Source organism: Delphinus delphis, chromosome 8 (genome assembly GCF_949987515.2).
Source record: "Delphinus delphis chromosome 8, mDelDel1.2, whole genome shotgun sequence".
In the NCBI taxonomy this organism is placed as follows: Eukaryota; Metazoa; Chordata; class Mammalia; order Artiodactyla; family Delphinidae; genus Delphinus; species Delphinus delphis.
This window is the reverse complement of record NC_082690.1, coordinates 31,329,341-31,351,040: the sequence shown is the minus strand read 5'-3', so window position 1 is coordinate 31,351,040 and position 21,700 is coordinate 31,329,341. Positions and strand designations below refer to the sequence as shown.

The window sequence follows — 21,700 nt, the reverse complement described above, 5'->3', positions numbered from 1 at the left end:
CTCCCTCCCACCGTCCCTATCCTACCCCTCTAGGTGGTCACAAAGCACTGAGCTGATCTCTCTGTGCTATGAGGCTGCTTCCCACTAGCTATCTGTTTTACATTTGGTAGTATATATAAGTCTATGCCACTTTCTCACTTTGTCCCAGCTTACCCTTCCCCCTCCCCGTGTCCTCAAGTCCATTCTCTATGTCTGCATCTTAATTCCTGTCCTGCCCATAGGTTCTTCAGAATCTTTTCGTTTGTTTGTTTGTTTTTAGATTCCATATATATGTGTTAGCATATGGTATTTGTTTTTCTTTTTCTGACTTACTTCACTCTGTATGACAGACTCTAGGCCCATCCACCTCACTACAAATAACTCAATTTCGTTTCTTTTTATGGCTGAGTAATATTCCATTGTATATATGTGCCACACCTTCTTTAGTACATTTTGAAGTAACATAAAATAAAATAGTTTAAGTCAAACTTGGTAATGGTGAAAAGTTTTTGCCTTAAAATATGTTCTCAATATGTTAAATACTGATTTATTTTATTTGTAATGTTTTAAACAATATGTTTGTTTTTTCTCTAGTCACCTCCAGGTTTGAAGAAAAATTTAATGCGTACTTACGAATCTTGGACTTCTGAGCAAATTAGCAAAAAAGATAATATACATCGAGCTCATGCTCTCTTCAGTTTTGCTTGGTTTCATGCTGCATGCCAAGAAAGAAGAAATTACATTCCACAGGTAAGTAAGAACATGTCTTGGATATAGTCTAAGGTGTACATTTTTTCATATTAGAATATTTTTACAGTTTAGTATAAATAGCTAGGATTACTTCTTAATTTGATTCATGATTTATAAATTTATATCTCTGATTCCATCTTCTCTGTTAATCTTCTGGACTGTATATAGTTATCTAGTTCACATGTTTTTGAATTAAAGTGTTTAGAACAATGTGTGAGCCATCATAATTCATCATTGTTAGGTATCATTTTTATGGTTAATATCTCACCAGTTCAAAAATGTTCAAAAACCGAGTTCCCATACCTGTTTTTTCCTTTAGTATATTCTGCTCAATAATAGGCATTGATATCTGTTTACTTCCCTAAGTTAGAAGCATAGGAGTTGTTCTTGGTATGGTTTTCTTCCCTACTCAACTTGTGTTTAAATCCTGTTGATTCTACTTCTAAAATGTAATTCAAATCTGTACATTTCTCCTCACTATTCTTTTCAAGCCTCATCACCTCTCACCTGAATTACTTTTCCAACTCTTCTACCTGCTTTTTCCATTTAGCAGCCAGAATTATTTTTCTAATATGTAATTTTGATTTTTTCACTCCTCTGCTTAACACCCATCAAATGGAATTCCACTGTACTTGGGAAAAAATATGCACATTTCTTACCATGATCCAGAAGGAAATATTTGCCTATCTTTTCAACCTCTTCCCAGGCCCCTTTTTTTCTATCTGTTCTCTACACCTCAGTCACATGGGACTTCTTTATGGTCTTTTAATCCATCAAGCTTTCTCACCGTAGGCTCTAGATTTTATTTTTAAACCACCAATAGAGCACAGTTTTTCATGGCCATGGCAGTCCTAGCCGGTACCATGCTCTGATCTTCTTGCCAAATGCCTATCTTAGCAAAAATTTCAGCATTCTTCCATCTTTAAATGGATGGGAAACTATCCTCTTTTTTTAAACTTTGTCTACTTCTTTTGGGATAATCTTTCCTCAAACTGCCCTCCCCATCTGCCCACCTTTTAGCCTTTCTCTATATTTCAGTTGCATATCAAAATAAGAGCATAGGTTCTGGAGTTTCAGTCCTGACTCTAGAATTTCCTTGCTGTATGACCTTAGGTAAATTACTTTATCCCCTTGACTGTAAAATGTGAATAATGATCATATTTACCTTTGTTGTGAGGATTAAATGAAATAGTGTATGTTTAGAAGTGCTTAACACAGTGCCTGGTATAGCCTATCAATAAATATTTGTCAAACCAATGAAATAGTAAATAATAATAGCAATGTTTGTTTCATATATTTTACACACTATACTTATTAAAGGGTACGCTTATTATTTTTATTTTACAAAAGTAGGACAGTTAATCTCGATGGTAATTAACTTGAGCTTGGAAATGGGCAGGCTCACCATCTTCTAAAGCCTTTGCCCCTAATTTCTCTGACATTCATCCTTAGGTAATGTATCAGTTAATCCTGATGCATACATGAAGAATAGTCATAGTGATGCATTTTTATGAGAAAACAAAACTTACATTTTAAAAACAAAATTAGTTTTTTTTTGGTTTTTTGGGGGTTTTTTGTTTGTTTTTTTTGTGTGTGTGTGTGGTACGTGGGCCTCTCACTGTTGTGGACTCTCCCGTTGCGGAGCACAGGCTCCAGACACGCAGGCTCAGCGGCCATGGCTCATGGACCCAGCCGCTCCACGGCATGTGGGATCTTCCCGGACTGGGGCACGAACCCGTGTCCCCTGCATCGGCAGGCGGACTCTCAACCACTGCGCCACCAGGGAAGCCCAGTTTTCATTTTTTATTGTGACACATGCACATATTATAAATTAAAAAGCTATGAAAAAGCTTGCAAATTAAGATTTAGTCTCCTCCCTCCTTATCCCCTGCCACTCAGTTTGTATTTCCAGGGCATCTACTGTTCACCATTTCTTGGATGTCCTTCAGAGATATTATATAAATACACAAATATATTTTATGCATTTATATGCACACATATGTTCTTTTTAATTCAAATGGCAGCACATTATACATACAGTTCTGTACTTTGCTTTATTAACCAATACATTTTAGAGATTTTTAAATATTAGTACCTATTTAACACCTAATTTTAAAATATGATTTGTATTCATGATATCCGTATAAATATTTTTAGGCAGTTTGTATTGTTAGATGGGCATAAATATTTTCTCTAATCTTTGCTATTACAAAAAATATTGCAATGGATATCCCTATGATTGCCTCATTTAACACTTGTTCATGGTGGCCAATTCCTAAATGTAGAATGTTTGCTTCAAAAGATATGTGTATTTTTAAAAGTTCATGAATATTACCAAAATGCTCTACAAAGAGGATATAGCAGTTCATTTTCACACAAAAATATTTGAAAATGTCATTTAAAAAAACATTCTGCTCTGATAAAAATCATAAATTTAGAGGTAAAAGCAGACAAAATATTGAATGCCATTAATTGCTAGATGTCATGTCATAGGGATATGAACTCCACAAACTCTATTTTACTTCTTTTCCTTATTTGGTTTTGCTTTTTTTTTTTTAACGGCCAACTTTGAGAAGTAAAGATCCACTGTTAATTCAACTTAGTTTTCATTCCCTGTGTTAGTAAAAGATTATTCCTTTGCTGTTTTTCATTGCAGTGCTGTGTTAACTTCCCTATTTTACACATGTATATTGTACCTCTAATACTGCATTTGATGTAATGTCAGTTTTGTTTTATATTTGTTATTCTTTGATATTGTGTTATTCTTACTAGTTTGTGAGTACCTTTATAACAGGCTTAATCTCATTCATAAGAGCACTTTACACAGTGCCTGGATTTCCATGTCAGATAAATAGGATTTGATTGGCTACTGAGAATCTCTCCACAATTTACAACATAATTTCTGTCAGGAATTGTGATATGAATAACAAAACTTACCATTCAAATTTTTGTACCATATTTTTAAAAAATCATTAATCATCTAGCAGTATATCAGTAACTGTGCTTTACAGAGTATAGTTCTTATTTCAGAATTAGTATTTTAGTTGGAAGTTGCTATATTAAGTAATATTGATAGCAACAGTCTTGAGAGTTTTATGAATACTGATTAATTTTTAAGGTATTTTTAAAATGTTGAAATGAGCATTTTTCTTCACAAATACGATCTAATAGAGTTATATAAGAAATTTTATTAATAAGACTTTGTTTTGAGTTGGTAGAAAGTTTATTTAAAATGTTATGAGAACTTTGTTAACTGCTGATGGGTACGTATCCCTTACACATTTTTTTCTCTTAACATCTTTATTGGAGTATAATTGCTTTACAATGTTGTGTTAGTTTCTGCTGTATAACAAAGTGAATCAGCTGTATGTATACATATATCCCCATATCCCCTCCCTCTTGAGCCTCCCTCCCGACCTCCCTATCCCACCCCTCTAGGTGGTCACAAGGCACCGAGCTGATCTCCCTGTGCTATGCAGCTGCTTCCCACTAGCTATCTATTTTACATTTGGTAATGTATATATGTCAATGCTACTTTCTCACTTCGTCCCAGCTTACTCTTCCCCCTCCCCTTGTCCTCAAGTCCATTCTCTACGTCTGTGTCTTTTTTCCTGTCCTACCCCTAGGTTCTTAGAACCTTTTTTCTTTTTTTTGATTCCATATATATGTGTTAGCATACATATTTGTTTTTCTCTTTCTGACTTACTTCACTCTGCATGACAGACTCTAAGTCCATCCACCTCACTACAAATAGCTCAATTTCATTTCTTTCTATGGCTGAGTAATATTTCATTGTATATATGTGCCATATCTTCTTTTTTTTTTCTCTTTTTTTTTTTAAACGTGTTTATTAGGGTATAATTGCTTTACAATGGTGTGTCAGTTTCTGCTTTATAGCAAAGTGAATCAATTATACATACACATACATCCCCATATCTCTTCCCTCTTGCGTCTCCCTCCCTCCCACCCTCCCTATCCCACCCCTCTAGGTGGTCACAAAGCACCAAGCTGATCTCCCTGTGCTATGCGGCTGCTTCCCACTAGCTATCTATTTTACCTTTGGTAGTGTATATATGTCCATGCCACTCTCTCACTTTGTCCCAGGTTACCCTTCCCCCTCCCCATATCCTCAAGTCCTTTCTCTAGTAGGTCAGCATCTTTATTCCCATCTTGCCCCTAGGTTCTTCTTACCATTTTCTTTCTTTCTTTTTTTTTTTTTAGATTCCATATATATGTGTTAGCATACGGTATTTGTTTTTCTCTTTCTGACTTACTTCACTCTGTATGACAGTCTCTAGGTCCATCCACCTCATTACAAATAACTCAGTTTCATTCCTTTTTCTGGCTGAGTAATGTTCCATTGTGTATATGTGCCACGTCTTCTTTATCCATTCATCTGTTGATGGACACTTAGGTTGCTTCCATGTCCTGGCTATTGTAAATAGCGCTGCAATGAACATTTTGCTACATGACACTTTTTGAATTATGGTTTTCTCAGGGTATATGCCCAGTAGTGGGATTGCTAGCTCATATGATAGTTCTATTTTTAGTATTTTAAGGAACCTCCATACTGTTCTACATAGTGGCTGTATCAATTTACATTCCCTCCAACAGTGCAGGAGAGTTCCCTTTCCTCCACATGCTCTCCAGCATCTATGGTGTGTAGATTTTTTAATGATGGCCATTCTCACTGGTGTGAGGTGATAACTTATTGTAGTTTTGACTTACATTACTCCAGTGATTAGTGATGTTGTGAATCCTTTCATGTGTCTGTTGGCAATCTGTTTATCTTCTTTGGAGAGATGTCTCTTTAAGCCTTCCACTCATTATTGGACTGGATTGTTTGTTCTTTTGATATTGAGCTGCATGAGCTGCTTGTATATTTTGGAGATTAATCCTTTGTCAGTTGCTTCATTTGCAAATATTTTCTCCCATTCTGAGGGCTGCCTTTTCATCTTGTGTATGGTTTCCTTTGCTGTGTAAAAGCTTTTAAGTTTCATTAGGTCCCATTTCTTTATTTTTCTTTTTATTTCCATTTCTCTAGGAGGTGGGTCAAAAAGGATCTTGCTGTGATTTATGTCATAGAGGGTTCTGCCTGTGTTTTCCTCTAAGAGTTTTATAGTGTCTGGCCTTACATTTAGGTATTTAATCCATTTTGAGTTTTTTTGTGTGTATGGTGTTAGGGAGTGTTCTAATTTCATTCTTTCACATGTAACTGTCCAGTTTTTCCAGCACCACTTATTGAAGAGGCTGTCTTTTCTCCATTGTATATTCTTACCTCCTTTGTCAAAAATAAGGTGACCATATGTGCGTGGGTTTAATCTCTGGCCTTTCTGTCTTGTTCCATTGATCTATATTTCTGTTTTTGTGCCAGTACCATACTGTCTTGATTTCTGATTTCTTGATTTCCTTTCAAAAAAAAGGAAGAGAGCAACTAAATGAATAAACAAACCCACAAATGAAAACAAACACTAAGAACTAAACTAAGATAAACATGAAACCAAAAAGGAATCAAATGCAGAAAGCAAACCCCAAGTTCACAGTTGCCCCCAAAGTCCACCCCCTCAGTTTTGGGAACACTCATTGTCTATTCAGGTATTCCACACCGGCAGGGTTTACCAAGCTGACTGCGTGGATTTAATGCACTGCTCCTAAGGCTGCATGAAGAAATTTCCCTTTCTCTTCTTTGTTCGCACAACTCCTGGGGCTCAGCTTTGGTTTTGTCTCCGCCTCTGAGTGTAGGCCAGCCTTAGGCATCTGTTCCCTGCCCAGACAAGAGGGGGTTAAAATAGTGTCTGATTAGGGCTCTCTTGCTCACTCAGACTGGGGAGAGGGAGGGGTATGGTAGTCTCAATTGCAATGCGGGGTGTGTCTGCAGCAGTAGAGGCCTGTGTGACTTTGTAACAGCCTGAGGCACGTCATGTGTTCTCCCAGGGAAGTTGACCCTGGATAATGGGACCCTGGAAGTGGCGTGATGCACAGGCTTCTGGGGGTATGTGGGTAGTGACCTGCGCTTCCACACAGAATATTTGGTGGCAGTGGCGGCAGCAGTAGCAGTCCTTGCTCACCTCTGCAGTTTGAGATGATAGCCGCGACTCATGCCCGTCTCTCGGGCTTGCTTAGGCAGTGCTCTGCCATCTGTGGGCACTTGGAGCAGGAAGCCCCTCTCCTTGCACACCCCAAAACAACAGTCTCTTGCCTCTCTGGCAGGTCCAGACATTTTCCTGGACACCGTCCCAGCTAGCTGTGGCGCACTAACCCCCTCAGGCTGTGTTCATGCAGCCAAGCCCAGTCCTCTCCCTGGGGTCTGACCTCTGAAGCACAAGCCTCAGCTCCCAGCCCCCACCTGCCCTGGCAGGTTAGCAGATAAGCATCTCAGGCTGGTGAGTGGTGGTCAGCACCAGTCCTCTATGCAGGAATCTCTCTGCTTTGCCCTCTGCACCCCTGTTGCCGTGCTCTCCTCCATGGCTCCAAAGCTTCTCCCCTGCCCACCTCCCATGTCTGCCAGGGAAGGGGCTCCCTAGGGTGTGGAAACTTTTCCTCCTTCACAGCTCCCTCTCAGAGGTGCAGGTCCCATCCCTATTCTTTTGTCTCTGTTTCTTCTTTTTTCCTTCACTCTACCCAGGTATGTGGGGAGTTTTTTGCCTTTTGGGAAGTCTGAGGTCTTCTGCCAGCATTCTGTAGGTGTTCTGTAGGAGTTGTTTCACATATAGATGTATTTTTGATGTATTTGTGGGGAGGAAGGTGATCTCCATGTCTTACTCCTCTGCCATCTTGAAGGTCTGTGTCTCCCTTACAGATTTTTAATTCTTAGGTATAGTTTAACTTAGGTATAGTTAACTGAAATCTTTTTTGTTTTCACAATATCTATAATATTATTAAAAAAAAAACTATCTAAATGCTAGTGACCTCCAAATTTTTATATCCAACTCAGACCAACTAAGATCTAGGTTTATGTATCCAACTGTTTATTTGACCTATCTAGCTAGATGTCTCAAAAATGACTGAAGATGCACATATTCTAGATCCAAGTACTAGAACATTAGCTTCTCAAGAGCACAGATTTTTGCCTCTTTTGTTTACTGCTATATTTTCATTGACAAAAACAGTGCCAAGTATATAGCAGACACTCAGTAAGTTTTTGTTGAACACTTTGTTCATTGATCTCATGTTATCCCTTTCCAAACCTTGTATTCTTTCAGTGTTCCACCTGTGAGTGAATGTTGCCAACATCAATTTGAATAAGCCATGAGCTTAGAAGTCATTCTTAATATCTCTCTTTTTGGCATCTTCATCCTCCATTACAATCCAATACAAAAATTCTTTCATTTCATTGTCCTAACTATCTATCTACTTTTGTTTTTCTGTCATTTCTTACCCTTTCCCCACCAGGGTGACTCCCTTATCTTTTATATTAGGTCAGAGCTCTTTCTTATATATACCAAATATGTTTCTTTTCCTTAAACATATTACAGTTTGTAATTGTATGTGTATTTGAGTAATTGATTGTATCCACCCCTCCCCTGACATTTGACTGAAAGCTACATGGAAACAGGGATTATATATGCTTTTGCTCATTCTTTTATTCCCAGAGCCTGACATATAATGTGCACTTAATAAATCTTTTTTGAATGATGAATGAATAAATTAAATTTGTATCAATATTTCTGAATATTATTCAAGTCTAAATAGATTTTAGTTTGAACTTATTGCATAAAACTAATTACTAGTCATAGTTGATGAAAGCCCTATAGAAATTATTTTTAATTATTTCATATTATTTTCTATCACATATAAATGTCTTTGAATGTTCTTTTTATACAAGCATAGTAGCTATTAGCTGTAGGTTTATAATTTTATTTAGTTACAATATAAATGCTTTGTGGGTCAAATGTACAGAAAATAATACTATATGCCTTTAGACCTTTAAATAATTTTTGTAATATTTCTGTTTTCATGTTTGTAGAGAAAATCCAAAATTCTGAAGGACCAAATTATAGGAAATCTCTCAATGTATACACTCTATGTAGACTCAATGATTTACTACGCCAATTTGTTCTTTCTATATATGACTCTTCTGCCACATATTTAAGTGATAAAAACATTTATGACATTATAAAATCCTTTGCATGCTATAGAGATCAATAAATTTACTTTTTTAATTACTCTTACTTTAGAGGTATTGTTTTATTGTTTTTATTAAAAATTCTCAGTAGTTGCCTTTTTTTTCTTTTAGTCTGTATTGAACATTCTTTTTAAGATTGTAAGGGCAATGATATATGCATATATATTTTTTAACACTGCTTGTAGTTCTTTAATTTTTTAAAAATTTGTTTTGATAGGGTTGGACCAAGTTTTATGAGTTTTCTTTATCAGATCTTCGGGCTGGTTACAGCATTATTGACAGACTCTTCGATGGTAAGTTCTAATGATGAAAACTTTGACCTCTGGTGTCAATGAAAAAAATTTTTGAGCTCTTATTAAAAATAGGGTTTTTTTCAAGAGTGACTTGACTTCCTATTATAAAATTTGCTTTTTGCTTTTCATTTTGTATTTAATGTTTTGAATTCCATGCTTGTGAAAGTTCATATATTATCTATTGTGGTCATTGGTTTTGATATAATCCATTAGATTTCTGGTTGATCTGTAGCTCTCAGGAAGCAGAAAGCTAGAACGACCTTGTCTTTACTTCACGGCCTTCACAAGTTTCAGGCTTCAACTAAATTATTCATATCTCTTTCAAAGGAATTGTTAAAATTCAAGAATATGGTAGACCAAGAATCTGTAGAATCACAATTGTATGATTAAGTAGAAATCAGGAATCAAGGTACAAATAATAGCCTCCTGAAGACAGGAATGGTCCAATCCCTGAGGGTTATTGCTCAGGGCCAACTCAAGCTAACACTAGAGTTTAGAGCAATGATGGATTAGAGAAGAGAGTATGTTGATAGGACTCTCAAACTTAAAACTATTCTAAACAACTCTAGATTCTTGTCTCCCCGACCATCTTGTAGCCTTGCCAAACTACTCTTCCCTGAGTCTGCCGCATTTCAGTAAATGGCACCACCATTCATGTAGTTGTTCAGGTTCAAAGCCTATGAATAATCCTTGATTCTTCTCTTTTTCTTATCCTCAGACATCCAATGCTTTGGCAATTTCTGTCCCCTCCATGTCCAAATCACATCAAGATTCTGTTCTCATCCTTCAACTTCATCAATCCTTGGTAGTCCAAGAAATAGATTCTTTCAAAAATTCTCCACAGAGTAAACAAATTTATTTTTTAGAAAAGTAAAGTAAAGCATATAATTCACTTTCAAAACCTACAACCACATTTATCTTCTTTCTGTTCCTTGAACAAACCAGGCTTGTTCCTACCTGAAGGTTTTGGTAGGTGCTCTTCCTTCTGTCTGAAATGCTCCTCTCCCAAACCTTTATATGATTTTCTTCTCTTATCATTCACATCTCAGCTTAGAGGTATCCTCTTCAGAAAAGTTTTTTATTATCACCAAATCTAAAGTAATTTTCTAATTGTTTTCTATCCCCATGTTCTGTTTAATTGTTTTAATACATTACTGCTACCTTATACTTTCCTGTTTATTCATTCATTTTTTAAAATGTTGTTCGTCTTTTCCAACTAGAGTGTAATCTACATTAAACAAGGTCTTTGACTATTTTGTTTACTCTGTATGTCCTTAACATCTGTAGCAGGGCCTAGCCCATGGTAGTAGGCACTGTTAAAATTGGTTGAATTAACGGCATCATCATTTATTCTGTAACTTGGTTTCCATGAAAGGATAAGGATAGACGTCTAGCATGTGGACAAATCCCATTTTTTTTGTAGTTTTCTTTTATTTTAATTTTTTATTGAAGTATAGTTGACTTACAATGTTTCATGTGCACAGCAAAGTTATTCCATTGTACATATATATATATAAAATATATATATATATATATATATATTTCAGATTCTTTTCCCATGTAGGTTATAACAAGATACTGAATATAGTTCCCTGTGCTATATAGTAGGCCCTTGTTTATCTATTTTATATATAGTAGTGTGTATCTGTTAATTCCAAATTCCATATTTATCCCCCACGCACTTCCTCTTTGGTAACCATAAGTTTGTTTTCTATGTCTGTGATTCTATTTCTTGTTTTGTAAATAAGTTCATTGGTATCATTTTTTTAGATTCCACATATAAATGATATCATATGATAATTTTCTTTTTCTGTATGACTTAATATGATTATTTCTAGGTCCATCCATGTTGCAGCAAATGGCATTATTCTTTTTTATGGCTGAGTAATATTCCATTATATATATATCTGTAGCACATCTGCTTTATCCATTCATCTGTTGATGGACATTTGGGTTGCTTCCATATCTTGGCTATTGTAAATAGTGCTGCTATGAACATTGGAGTGCATGTATCTTTTTTAATGAGAGTTTTTATCTTTTCTGGATATATGCCCAGGAGTGGGATCGCAGGATCATATGGTAATGCTAGTTTTAGCTTTTTAAGGAACTTCATACTGTTCTCAATAGTGAAAGCCCTAATTTACATTCTCACCAACAGTGTAGGAGGGTTCCCTTTTCTCCACAGCCTCTTTAGCATTTATTGTTTGTAGACTTTCTGATGATGGTTATTCTGACCTCATTGTAGTTTTCACTTGCATTTTCCTAATAATCATCAATGTTGAGCATCTTTTCATGTGCCTGTTGGCAATCTGTATAATTTCTGTGGAGAAGTGTCTGTTTAGGTCTTCTGCCCATGTTTTTGGTTGTCTTTTTTTTTTTTTTTTTTTATATTGAGCTGTATGAGCTGTTTGTATATTTTGGAAATTAATCCCTTGTCAGTTCATCATTTGCCAATATTTTCTTCCTTTCCATAGGTTGTCTTTTTGTTTTATTAATGGTTTTCTTTGTTGTACAAAAGCTTTTAAGTTTAATTAGGTCCCATTTGTTTACTTTTATTTTTATTTCTTTCACCTTAGGAGACAGATCCAAAAAATATTGCTATGATTTATGTCAAAGAGTGTCCTGCCTGTGTTTTCCTGTAGGAGTTTTACATCAGTAGTATCCAGTGTTAGGGACTTCCCTGGCGGTCCAGTGGTTGGGACTTCACCTTCCAATGCAGGTTTGATCCCTGGTTGGGGAACTGGGATCCCATGTGCCTTGCAGCCAAGAAACCAAGACATAGAACAGAAGCAATATTGTAACAAATTCAGTAAAGACTTTAAAAATGGCCCACATCAAAAAAAAAAAATAGTATCCATTCTTACATTTAGGTCTTTAATCCATTTTGAGTTTATTTTTGTATATGGTGTTAGAGAATGTTCTAATTTCATTCTTTTACATGTAGCTGTCCAACTTTTTACATGTAGCACCACTTATTGAAGAGACTATCTTTTCTTCATTGTATATTCTTGCCTCCTTTGTTGTAGATGAATTGACCCTAAGTGCATGGGTTTATTTCTGGGCTTTCTATCCTGTTCTGTTGATCTATATGTCTGTTTTTGTGCTAGTACCATACTGTTTTGATTCCTGTAGCTTTGTAGTATAGTTTGAAATCAGCTTATTCCTCCAGTTTCATTCTTCTTTCTCAAGATAGATTTGGCCATTTGGGATCTTTTGTGTTTCCATATAAATTGTAAAAATTTTTGTTCCAGTTCTATGAAAAATGCCATTGGTAATTTGATAGGGATTGCATTGAATCTTTAGATTGCCTTGGGTAGGTAGTATTGTCATTTTAACAATATTGAGTCGTATAATCCAAGAACACCATATATCTTTCCATCTGTTTGTGTTGTCTTCAGTTTCTTTCATCAACATCTTCAGAGTACAGGTCTTTTACCTCTTTGGGTAGGTCTATTCCTAGGTATTTTATTCTTTTTGATGTGATGGTCCATGGGATTATTTTCTTAATTTCTCTTCCTCACATTTTGTTGTTAGTGTATAGAGATGCAACAGATTTCTGTATATTAATTTTGTATCCTGCAACTTTACCAAATTCATTGATGAGCTTTGGATTTTCTACGTATAGGATGTAATTTGCAAGCAGTGACCATTTTACTTCTTCCTTTCCAATTTGAATTCCTTTTATTTCCTTTTCTTCTCTGATTTCTGTGTCTAGGACTTCCAAAACTATTTTGGATAAAAGTGGCATGAGTGGGCATCCTTGTCTTGTTCCTGATCTTAGAGGAAATGCTTTCAGCTTTTCACCATTGAGAATGATGTTGGCTGTGGGTTTATCATCTATGGCCTTTATTATGTTGAGATATGTTTGAGTCGCATTTTAATTTACATGTTTATGAGATTTTAAAAACTTTTAAATGAAGTATGATACGTGTACAAAAAGTACTTATATCATAAGATTACAGCCCAGTGAAATTTCCACAAACTGAACACTCTCATGTAGGCAGAACCTTAATCAAGAAACAGAACATTACCAATACCTCAGATTTTACTCTAATGCTGCCTTCCAGTTACTACCATTCTCCAAGTTCTCCCACCCCCATTCCTTTGGTAAAGACCAGGCACCTAACTATATAGATTAGCTTTGCCTGTTTTTATAAAACTGGAATCATACATCATGTATTCTTTAGTCTTTGGATTCTTTCAGTTAACATTATATTTGAGAGATTCATCCATATGCTTACATGTCATTGTTGTCCATTTATTCTCAGTGCTATATAGTTTGCCATTCTGTGATTGTATTTCTTCTCTTGGTGGGTAGTTTTCAAGTTTTTTCTTGATGGACATGTGGGTAGTTTGGGATGATTGCACTATATCTTTGGGTGACTACTTGAATATACTTCTGTTGGGTATATATGTAGAAGTAGATAGGATATTAACTTATTTGTTCCCCATAGTTATTTAATGCCTAATAGTATTCCAAATGAATTTTTTGTTTATTTAAAAATTCTTTGAATTATACATCAGAAAAGTACACATAAAGGTATAATTCAATAGATTTTCATAAATTGAACCTTTGTAACTAGCCCAAAGTCAATAAATAGTGTATTACCAACATTCTGGAAGCATCTCCCCCACTCCTTTTTACATATGACCCAACATTTTCCCATTTTGTGCTAAGGCCAATCAGTTTTCTGATTTCCATGAGTTGTTTTTTTAATGTTTATTTTGAAACACAATTTTTTTTGAGGATATATACTAGTACTTTAGCTTGCTTAGAAACTTGATAATTTTCCAAAAGGCTTTTGAACATTTATTTGATTTTTATAATATCACTTTGAGGCAAATATTATTAATGCTCTTTTAAAATGAGGATACCAAAGCACAGAGAGTTTGAATGATTTGTTTGTCATTGTTTTTCAAGCTTGCGATGGAATTAATAGCATCATATGTTTTTTACATACATCACACCAGTGAATTGTTGAGAGGAAGATGCTTCAAAATGATACTGAATCTCATGGTAGAAGTCTAAATATAATCTTATGATTACAAGATTTCCTGATATTAAGGGACCTCCACATATGGAGAATTAAATGTAAAAAAGGGGAATGATTCATTGAATTTTGTAGTAATGAAATAGTCTAAACTAGTAATGCTAGCAGTGATGTTAACTAGGTAGATTAAAATTGTGTTTCCTGCATTTACTGCTGTTGGGGAGGAAGAAATTTTCTTCTACCCTGCTGGGTTCTTCTGGCTGGTCTAAGAATTTACACTGACATGAAACAGATTAACAGGAGAAGATCAAACAAAAATTAATAACATGTATATATAGGAGAGACCCAGGAAGACTAAGTAACTTGCCAAAATGGCTGAAACCCTCACCTTAAATACTATCTTCAACTAAAAACAAAAGAGGGTGTTTGGGGTAGTGGTTTTAGACTTCAGAAGGGAGGAAGGCAGTTAACATGGAGATGCAAAAAAGCAGATGTTTGGTAAACAAATTGCTGGGCTATGCAGAGACAATGGGACACAGGGAGGAATTTTAACAAACAGACTTTGCCAGGTTCCTTCCTGTCCACCATACCTAGTTCATATTATAGTTATCTATGTTGGTAGCTTCCTTCCTGGAAAAGGTCCTCTGTGATTATAGTATTAATATTATTAATATTAATGAGCATTACATTAAGCATTTTAAGGAATGATTTAAATGAATTAAATATGTATTGTTATATCCTATAAATATAACTGGAGCCAGGAATTTGTTTAATATTTTCGAATTTGTTTTAGAAATTTTCTAATATCTTAGAAATGTAACATAATTTTTTTTAATTATAGGTACCAAAGATGTACAATGGGAATTTGTACATGGTTTGCTAGAAAATGCTATTTATGGAGGACGTATAGACAACTATTTTGACCTTAGAGTTCTTCAGTCATACCTGAAACAGTTTTTTAATTCTTCAATAATTGATGTATTAAACCAAAGGAACAAGAAAAGCATTTTTCCATACTCCATATATCTACCAAAATCCTGCAGCATTTTGGTAGGTAAAATTGATTATTTTCAATTTACTACCAGATAGAAACTTGAACAATTTCTTATATTGTTAAATATATGTTGTTTCTTTTCAAATGTATAAGCAATTGTCATTCAAAAATATGGATTTTTTTTTTTTTATTATGCCAATATGCAGCCTGATTCTTTAAACTCTAGTTAGGTGTCCTATTACTTTTGGATACTTAATGATCACTGATTGATGATAATAGGATATAGTAAATAGGTAAATCGTGACGGGGGTGGCCAAGGAAAATTTTTACATTGTAGGGCTGCCATGAAGATCTGGAATGGGAGAATATGCTACTTCTTCATAGTTATGAGAGTACTCTGATACATTAAATTTGAAAGAAAGCAAATATTATTTAACAAATATCTGTCTTCATACTCTGGCTTATAAATTTAAAGAAGTTCTAAATATACAAGAGAGATTCACTTTATCTAGCTTTCATAGCAACATTTTTGTTTATGTGTATTTATTTTATCCAGCTGTAGCTTTTTGCTTTGAGTCATCATATAAAAGCCTCCTAGAATGCAATAATCTTTTCCAGAAAATAGTACAAAATGTAGCCCAAAGATTTCAATTCTAGTTTATTTTGCCACAAATTTGTATTTGTGTGAATGCCCAAATAACGTTTTCATTACATAGAGTATTAAAATTATACATTTCTTCATGAATTACAAAATATATATATTCAGTTATATAGTTCTATCAGTATTGTGCCTTTTTCTCTTATTCAAATATTTTTCAAGAAAATTCCTTTGTTTTAGTGATGTAAATCAGAAAACAAAGCTTAAAAATCAGTATTAAACATATTACTTTATTGAATATCTTATCTATTTTGTTATTAAGTATTCCATCGATTTTGTTTTTCAGTATCTTTCATTCACTTACTCATTCATTCAATAATACACGTTGAACATTTGCTCAGTGATAACGTTGTTCCAGACTTTGTGCATCTCTTGATGCACTGTGGAGTTTACTTTTTATTGGGAGAACCTTAGAGTGAATGAGCAAACAAATATCACATAGTTATTTATTATATATTTATTTCAGATAGTGTACCGTGAGAAGTCTTTCATCTCTATTGTTTGAAGCTTAAATTGAAAAATAAAATATATACAGAAAAGTGTACATCATAAATGTACAATGCAGTGCATTTTTATACATTGAACACATGATTGCCACCAGCACTGCGATCAAGAAACAACATTTTCAGCTCCCCAGAAGTCCTCCTCAAGTTCCCTTCTAGTTACTACCTCCCCAACAAAGGATACATTAGCTTAACTTCTAACAGCCTGTGTTAGTTTTGCCTGTGTTTGTACTTCATGTAAAGGGTATCATTTGGTATATATTCTTTTGTGTCCAAATGAGGATAAATCAGTTTGGACATGTAGTAGTCTACTATTCAGGAAATATGTCAGTGTATAGTCCTAGGTAGAGAGAAGACTCTAGCCACACTAGATGAGAAAATTTCACAGACATTTAAAAATGAATAAAGTGTATAAATACAAAGAATAATAGCTTTAAAAGTATAAGATGATTATAGGAATTCCCTGGTGGTCCAATGGTTGAAACTCTGTGCTTCCACTGCAGGGGGCGTGGGTTCGGTCCCTGGTCAGTATACTAAGATCCCGCGTGCTGTGAGGCACGTGAAGATCTGGAATGGGAGATTTTTTTTAGATGGGAGATTACTTTCCATCTAAAAAAAAAGAAAAATTAAAAAATAGAAAAAAAAAATTATAAGATGATTTATGAGAGTCAATGTTTAGCTTTCTATTTAATTGAGTTAGATAGAAGGAGGAAGCCAGAAGTTTCCCAGGAGATGAGAAACACACACACATATGCATGGATATATACAAGCATACACTCACATATACATACATATATATTTATGCATATCTACATTGTGATTGAAAACCTTAAGGAAGTTTACTGAGATATAGGAGAGGAAATACTTCAAAGAATAGCATGTCTTTCCAAACTTTGACATACTTCCTGTAGTTAAACTCCAGGAAGCCCAGGACCTGTGTCTTGGAAATAGTGCAGAGGCAGCTGCGGAGGATGAGAAAGGATGATGGGGGTAGGGGCAGAAGATGAGTCTCCTTCATCAAAAACAATTTCCCCTACTTCAGCAAGAACAGTTTAGATGCATATATTTACAACACCTGCCTTAAAATAACTCGTCTCCTCATGAAAACAAACAAAACAATTCCCATCTTTCAGCCAAACTGAATAAATCCTCTTGATCTACACTTAGTTTCCCGTCTAGAATCTGAAGTGAAAACTGTTCAGATGAGTGCTTGGCAAATCAAGCCTTTGCAGTGCTTACAGTAATTCTTGGGATGAAATGATAGGATTTTCGATACATTTCATCACACCTCACCAGCGAAGACTAACTGTGGAATTGCTTTATAATAAAGCAATTTACAAAGCAGTTCTTGTATATCAGACTGTGTGAGTATAGGTTTCTGGGAGTTCTATAAGTTTAAAAGAAAAGATTGTTGGAATATTTATCTCATTATAAACAGAGCTACACTCTGCAGATTAGTCTTTGGTAGGTTACAGGAAAAGTAACTACACATAGTAGGCATAGTTACTCAGCTATGTTTGTTTTAATCAATTCCCCTCTGAATGTGAGAAGTATAGGATAAGAAAGTATAGTATCAAATAATTTAAGTATGAAGAAGTAGTGACAAAGAATATTTCCATTAGATTACTGAGTTAATGCTATACAGACTGAAAGTGAGATTTACCTAGACAATGTAACATGAATAATTAATCATTTAATACTTCACAATATTCTGGTTCTTTCTGATTTCGGTGGTTGTAAGTTTAATCTTTATTGAAAAACTGTTTTTTAATTATTTGTGTTTAGGACTATCGTGCCGTCATTGAAAAACTTCCAGAGGATGACAAACCTAGTTTCTTTGGTCTACCTGCCAATATTGCTCGTTCATCTCAGCGTATGATCAGTTCTCAGGTAACCTAAAAAAAGATACATGTTTTAGAAAAAATGTTGCTACTGAGCCTAAAAGAAACATTACATTTTATTTAATACTACATATCCACATGCTTTTATTTAATTCTTTAATTTTATTTAATACAATAGATTCCAGTCTTACCTTAAATAAATTTTAAATGAGCCAAATAGTTCTATCTTAATACATTTGTTAAAATTAGTAAAGTAACACTGAACACTATCAATTTTATCCAGAATATATTGGTTTTACTCCTGTGATTTATCTTATTAAGGGTACTTTAAATTTAATTTATGCAATTGAATATGTCACTAAATTTGATATTTTCATAACAAATATCAGATATAGAGATATAATCTGCATAAAAGATAAATATTTAATATTTCATATGATATTACTCATGACTGAATGTTGTAAAACATTGAGGGAAATACGGATTTTTTAATATTGAGATATAGAAAAACATTAGCCATGAACACTGTATATTCTAGCTTCTATTGAGACCAAATAATTAAGAGCTAACATTTATTGACCTTTAACTGTGTGCCTGAAAGTGTTTTAAATACCTTACACTCAGAAACCTTAGTCTTTATAAACTCTATGAGGTAAGATCTATTACTTTTCCCTCTCAGTACCTGAGGAAACTGAAATGGAGAGAGTTAAGTTATTTACCCAAGATCACAGAGCCAGTAAAAGGCAGAACCAGTATTTAAATTGTCTGTCTGAGTAAAGACATGGCCTCTGCACCATGTGCTACAACTGCTCCTCAGGCATAAATGTACTGCTAAGTACGTGCACCAAATTGTGAACTGTTACATAAGGTTCGTTGTGGATCAGTGTATGGAAGATTCTTATTGCTCTTAAAAGTTTACTTTTGAAAAAAAAAAGTTTACTTTTGGTAATTTACAGGCATCCTAGCTAGATTACTTTACCTTATTTAGCTGTACTGTTTTGTACTTTTTGCTATTTTAGCCAACATTTATAAAATTGGTAATGTTTTCTCTCTTATTATTCACTAAATTTTTTCTCTGATGTTATTCACTAAACTGTTCATTGTGGAATTTTAATGTTCATTCTCACATCTTTGTAAAAGAGATGTTTGAGTATATAAATATATGCTCATTTGCATAATGTGTAAATAAGTATAAATGTTTTCTGGAACAAATAAGATCTTAACAACCTCTTTGTCTATGCTAGCTGAAGACGCTAATTCCTTTTCCCTTTCTCATGCAAAGTGTTAAGTCAGATACTCCCATGAAGGAATGAAACTCCTACGTGTCCCTTAGCTTTATAACGTATATGATTACACTCTGTTCTTTTCCTTCCATGCTTTTTGTTGACCTGAGATAGTTATTTTTCAATAACCCCATCAATAACATATAAGAATTGCATATGTACCTTTGTGTGTACTTGTTTGTGTTGTATATGTGTTTGTGTATAATTTTACAACAATTCTTAAGCAAAAGAGGTTAAAACAATTAAAAGGTCATTAAAAGAATAAAAGGTTATTTCATATAATTCAAGAAGAGTATTTACTGTGGGAATCTTATCAAAAGAAATTCAAGAGTCTGTCTTGAAAGTCCTGTTATTAACATGGCTTTCAAAACTTCTAATGTCAGTATCATTCAGCTTCTGAAAGAATCTCCTTTAGCCCAGCTTGGATCAAATGTCTAATGAAGGGAAAAGAGTAACCTAGGATAGATACGGCCTTAGAGACTTCTGGGAAGGATATAAGACAAGAAATACAGAATACTGCGCATCTTCATCTTATGGAGAGGCCCACCAACCACCTATATGTGTACCTTCTTTTGCTCCTGGGCCATGTATGGCTGCCACTGATAAGAGCCCAGACTGAGAGGACCGTCATGGCGCTAAATCATAGCCTTAGTTTCCCACAAATCTTCTATTACATTTTAGTCACATAGGTACAGGGCTTGCATGCTATGCTAACATGAAGCTCATCACTCTAAGTGGAATCCCAGGGATCAGGGGTTTCATAGCAAACTAGGCAGACAAACATTTTACATTTGTCTTACCTCTGTAGTTTCTAGGAAAGTAGTACTGTAGGAAGACAGACTCCAATCTCATTTTCCCAGATAGTCCTGAGACAACCCAGGCTTTATTTTTACTTTTTACTTTTTCTAGTTAGTATACCGAAGAATTCTCTAAAAGTTATTTTACTATGATCTAATCTCTGCTATTTCTTTCTTGCCTTAGTATTTAAATTTTTATAAATATTTATTAGATGAAAAGAGGGTAACATGTTCTTCCTTAAAGGTTTTTGGTGATACATACTTTCTTAATATTTATATTTTAAATGTCAGTCTGTTTTACTGTTAATTTACTTAACTGTTTAACAGTTCTTTATTTTAGTTTTTATACTTAAACAGCTTTCAGAGTGCATCAATTACTGCAACATTTCTTTTTCATAATTATAAACACATATATAAACTGATAAAAATTTCTATATTTAGAGCTTTTCACTCCAAGTCACATTTGGAGCCACACTGAGAATGCTTGGCCTTCTTTGAAAGTGAATGTTCAGATATGAAGCAGTCTGAATGACACTGAGTAGATTTCAAAAAAATATTATTGATCATATACAAGTTCAGGGATGTGGAACTGATGTTGAAGCAGGTATTTGATGATTTGGCATTTTAAAATTAATTGAGTGCATCCATACTAGGCAGATACCACAAGTGGTGTTTACTACAGTGTTAATGACACTTATGTTCAGTGCTGTGAGTCAGCTTTTTGTTTGTTTGTTTGTTTGCTGATGTAGTGATATTTATCACATTATGTATTTATAGTACAGTATTATTGTTTATATTCATTATACTGTACATTAGATCTTTATGGCTTATTACTGCTTGTTTTAAGTTTGTACCCTTAAACACAATCACTCTTATCTCCGCCACCCCCATCCCCTGGTAACCATCATTTTACTCTCTGTTTTTTACATGTTTAACTTTTTAGATTCAATACTTGACTTTCTTTCACTTATCTCACATAGCATAATGTGCTTAAGGTCCATCTATGTTGTCACAAATGGAAGGATATCCTCCTTTCTCGTGGCTAAATAATATTTCATAGTGTATATATTCTATATCTCTTTTATCCATTCTTCATTAATAGTCACTTGGGTTGTTTTCATATCTTGGCTATTGGGAATAATGCAGCAATTATCATGGGAGTGCTTATATCTTGTTGAAATCCTGTTTTCATTTCCTTTGGGTGTATACCTAGAAGTGGAATTTCTAGGTCATATTATAGATCTATTTTTAATTTTTTAAGGAAATTCCATACTGTTTTCTGTAGCGGCTGCACCAATTCACACTCCCACCAACAGTGCATGAAGGTTCCCCTTTCTCGACATCCTTGCCAACACTTGTTATTTTTTGTCTTTTGATGATAGCCATTATGACAGGTATGAGGTGATACCTCATTGTGGTTTGCATTTGCATTTCTCTGATGTTTACTGATGTTTAGCATCTTTTCACATATCTATTGGCCATTTTG

The 21,700-nt window shown here is 34.5% G+C and overlaps 1 protein-coding gene across 1 annotated transcript in view; it reads left to right on the top strand.

Annotated features, from left to right (window-relative positions):
- Positions 1-21,700, top strand: part of DYNC2H1 (dynein cytoplasmic 2 heavy chain 1) — a 366,248-nt gene that overhangs the window by 231,092 nt on the left and 113,456 nt on the right. Inside the window, exons 79-82 of the mRNA XM_060018033.1 lie at positions 574-729; positions 9,072-9,147; positions 14,980-15,188; positions 18,079-18,183. Coding sequence (XP_059874016.1) covers positions 574-729; positions 9,072-9,147; positions 14,980-15,188; positions 18,079-18,183 — 546 coding nt within the window. The remainder of the gene's footprint in view (positions 1-573; positions 730-9,071; positions 9,148-14,979; positions 15,189-18,078; positions 18,184-21,700) is intronic.